This window comes from Pygocentrus nattereri, chromosome 3 (assembly GCF_015220715.1).
Source record: "Pygocentrus nattereri isolate fPygNat1 chromosome 3, fPygNat1.pri, whole genome shotgun sequence".
NCBI lineage: Eukaryota > Metazoa > Chordata > Actinopteri > Characiformes > Serrasalmidae > Pygocentrus > Pygocentrus nattereri.
In genome coordinates, this window is record NC_051213.1 from 36,545,591 (window position 1) to 36,548,676 (window position 3,086).

The 3,086-nt window shown below is 41.2% G+C and overlaps 1 protein-coding gene across 1 annotated transcript; it reads right to left on the bottom strand.

Annotated features, from left to right (window-relative positions):
• Positions 1-1,490: 1,490 nt before the first annotated feature.
• On the bottom strand, positions 1,491-2,758 carry LOC108429153 (C-C chemokine receptor type 4-like). Its single transcript, XM_037537329.1, has one exon. It carries the CDS (start codon positions 2,700-2,702, stop codon positions 1,650-1,652), a length of 1,053 nt encoding a protein of 350 aa, XP_037393226.1. The 5' UTR covers positions 2,703-2,758; the 3' UTR covers positions 1,491-1,649.
• Between the last annotated feature and the right edge of the window lie 328 nt (positions 2,759-3,086).

Genomic DNA, 3,086 nt, shown 5'->3' on the forward strand with positions numbered 1-3,086 from the left:
CACCCTATATAACCTGTAAGCTTCTCCAGAGGCCACCATTATACTGACAAAGCGTTTGTATGGAAATAAGTCATCGGTGTGCAAATTAAAGTGGTAAATGTGTTTTATATTTGACATTATGCTTCACAATGAGAGAGTAATTAACCTTTAATTCCTGCTTCCAGGCCTCAATGAAACAAAGAACAATTCCTTTATAATATTTAACGACTGGCTGCTTCATCAAAAACGTAGTATTGCTGAATATGATTCAGTTTGGTACAACAGACTTTAATTGATTCCAGTGAGCAATTTCGAATGGCAGTATCTTTCCATGATATTATTTCAGAAACATATAAAAATAGTCAAACAAGCATCATGGCATGCGAAAGCACATGTTTAAAACTGAGGCAGGAAGAGTTATTTTAAAGGGTGGTGTGTGACAGCAGCTGCTAAAAGGATTTCCTGGTGTGCTCAGTGGTGCAGTGAGGGGCCAGGTGCCTACTGAAGTGGCTTTTGTGCAAGAGTAACAGGTTGAAGAGGGCACCACACAATTTCTGCAACAATTTGGGCCTCTCTCTGGTTCTGCGGCTACCTCGGTGGAAGCAGCCCTTTTCAGAAGCCTGTTGCATCAGTGTTGCTGTTTTGTGAATTTGTGTGAAATTTCATCACCACTGCTGCTGTGCAAGTTCTGGCATGTGGTGCTCAAACACATTACTTTATGTAACTCACCACAAAGTCTGTTACTTTGCTGATGTTTCTACCATAACCAGGCTTGCAAAACACATGCATATGAGAGAGGAAGTCTCATGCAAACCCAGAATGAAGAGAAATATTCACCTTTCCTCATTTCAGCCTTTCAAGAAGCGCTGTCTGCTTACCTGTGATGCTCTTTGGTCAAAGAAATAAAAATCAAAGTCACCACCAACCATAAAGCTCTAACCATCATTACATGCTCTGTGGCTTTTAACCCCAGTTAGATCATCAGCACTCTGACTCTGTTATGATGATTCTCGAGTCTCGAAATATGATCCTGACTCGGTTCTTTCTGTCTCATGCCCCTGTACTGACTTCTGTCTTTTATCAGTGATGCATACTATAGATATAGGGTTAGACAGCTGATACTGAATGAAGACATCAAAATGCAAGCACTGTTTTAGTTAGCATTAAATCTGTTCAATTCGATTTTTATTCAACTAGCAACATTAGCTGTTTCTGTAAGCATGTCTAAATTCAGAAGCGGCATCAAACACATATACCTGCAAAGCACCTCAGAGAGTAGTAATGCCTTTTATTTATTATCTTTTCAATAGCTCAAAACAATACATGCTATAATTCAAGTAGACCTAAAAACTAGAACATTTCAGAAAGGTAAAGGGCACAAAGTTATATGCATATAATTGTGTAACATGTCTTTGTATGCAGTACCATTATTGTGACCCTTCAAAGTGATACAAGATGATCAGGGATAATTACAGGCTGCTATGATTACAGTACTGCTATTACAGGCCTGTATTACAGCTGGTTTTGTTTGTACAGGGATTTCTGTAAAAATATAACAAATGGAGCTCATCTGAAACCACATACAATGAACACTCATTTATGTGAGATATTGAATTGGGTCTCTGAGAGCTCTTGCTTAAATGAGTTGAACGCTTGTCCACACTAGTTGTCTACAAATATACTGACCCTGCTGCCTGGGTCAGGTAGTCTTTCATGAACTTCACCTTGATGCAAGGTATGCAGCATAGGAGCCTGATGAGGTGCCTCTTAAACTTCTCTCCCACGAACACATAGAGGAAGGGATTCAGGCAGCTGTGTAAGTATGCCACAGCTTCAGTGATCTGGAGACTCGACAGAATCTTCTTGCTGCCTTTGCAATCTGTAGCTATGACTTCCAGGCCTTTGAGGAACACTGCAATGTTGTATGGCGTCCAGCAACAGAAGAAGACCACCACAACCACAATGACGAGACACACAGCATGTTTCTTAGCTGCCCGAACTGTGAGGAGCCTCCGCAGCACCATTGAGTAGCAGAATCCCAGTGGAATCAGCAGGCCCAAAACATTCATTTTAAAAAGGCCAATGGCTTTCGATGCTTCTGTTTTATGTTTTGGATATGCACAGCAAAGTACTACTTCTTTGTATTCTTGGACCTGAAGGTAGCACAGCTCAGGGAAAGATGATGCAACAGCTATGATCCAGATGACTACACTGGCCGAAATCCTGTATGCCTTGGTTCTGACCCTCAGATCAAACACGGCGTGGACCACAGTTAAATATCTGTCAGTGCTCATCAGCACAGTGAAGAAGATGCCACCATAAAACCCAACATAGTAAATGGTGAGGATAATCTTGCACATAGCATTCCTAAAATTCCAGCTATGGTTAGCATAATAGTCCAGAAAGGGAAGAGTAAAGACCAGGAGCAGGTCAGCTAGGGCCAGGTTCAGAAGGCACACATGCTTTTCAGCTGAGCACCCAACATGATGACCCACACTACGAGCACATTGCAAAGGGAAGCCCACCACAAAGAACAGGGAATAGAGTACTTTATAGAAACAGTTTCCGTGGACTCCGTAGTGATATTCTGGGTGTTCAATCAGGTCAAAACTGTTGTAATATGAGTAGTCATATGCTTCAGTCCTGGAAACATTGAAGAGAAAATTATATTTTTGATCTCTCTTCTCAAGATTTAGTTGATCAAATTTCATGAAGATAAACATATTTCTAGAGCTTTTAAACAGCTTTAAAAAGGTTGAAGAATGGAAAGGCAGTTGGTCCAGATGACATACCTGTGGAGTTATGGAGATGTTTAGGAGAGAAGGCAGTGGACTTTTTAACCAGGTTGTTTAACAAAATCCTGGAGAGTGAGAGGATGCCTGATGAGTGGAGAAGCAGTGTACTGGTCCCCATTTTTAAGAACAAGGGTGATGTGCAGAGCTGCAGTAACTACAGAGGTATAAAGTTGATGAGCCACACCATGAAGGTATGGGAAAGAGTTGTTGAAGCAAGGCTAAGGCGAGAGGTTCAGATCAGTGAGCAGTAGTTTGGTTTCAAAATACACAGTGTAAGCAATAAGCACAGTGTCTGTAGTAAACAAAATCCAC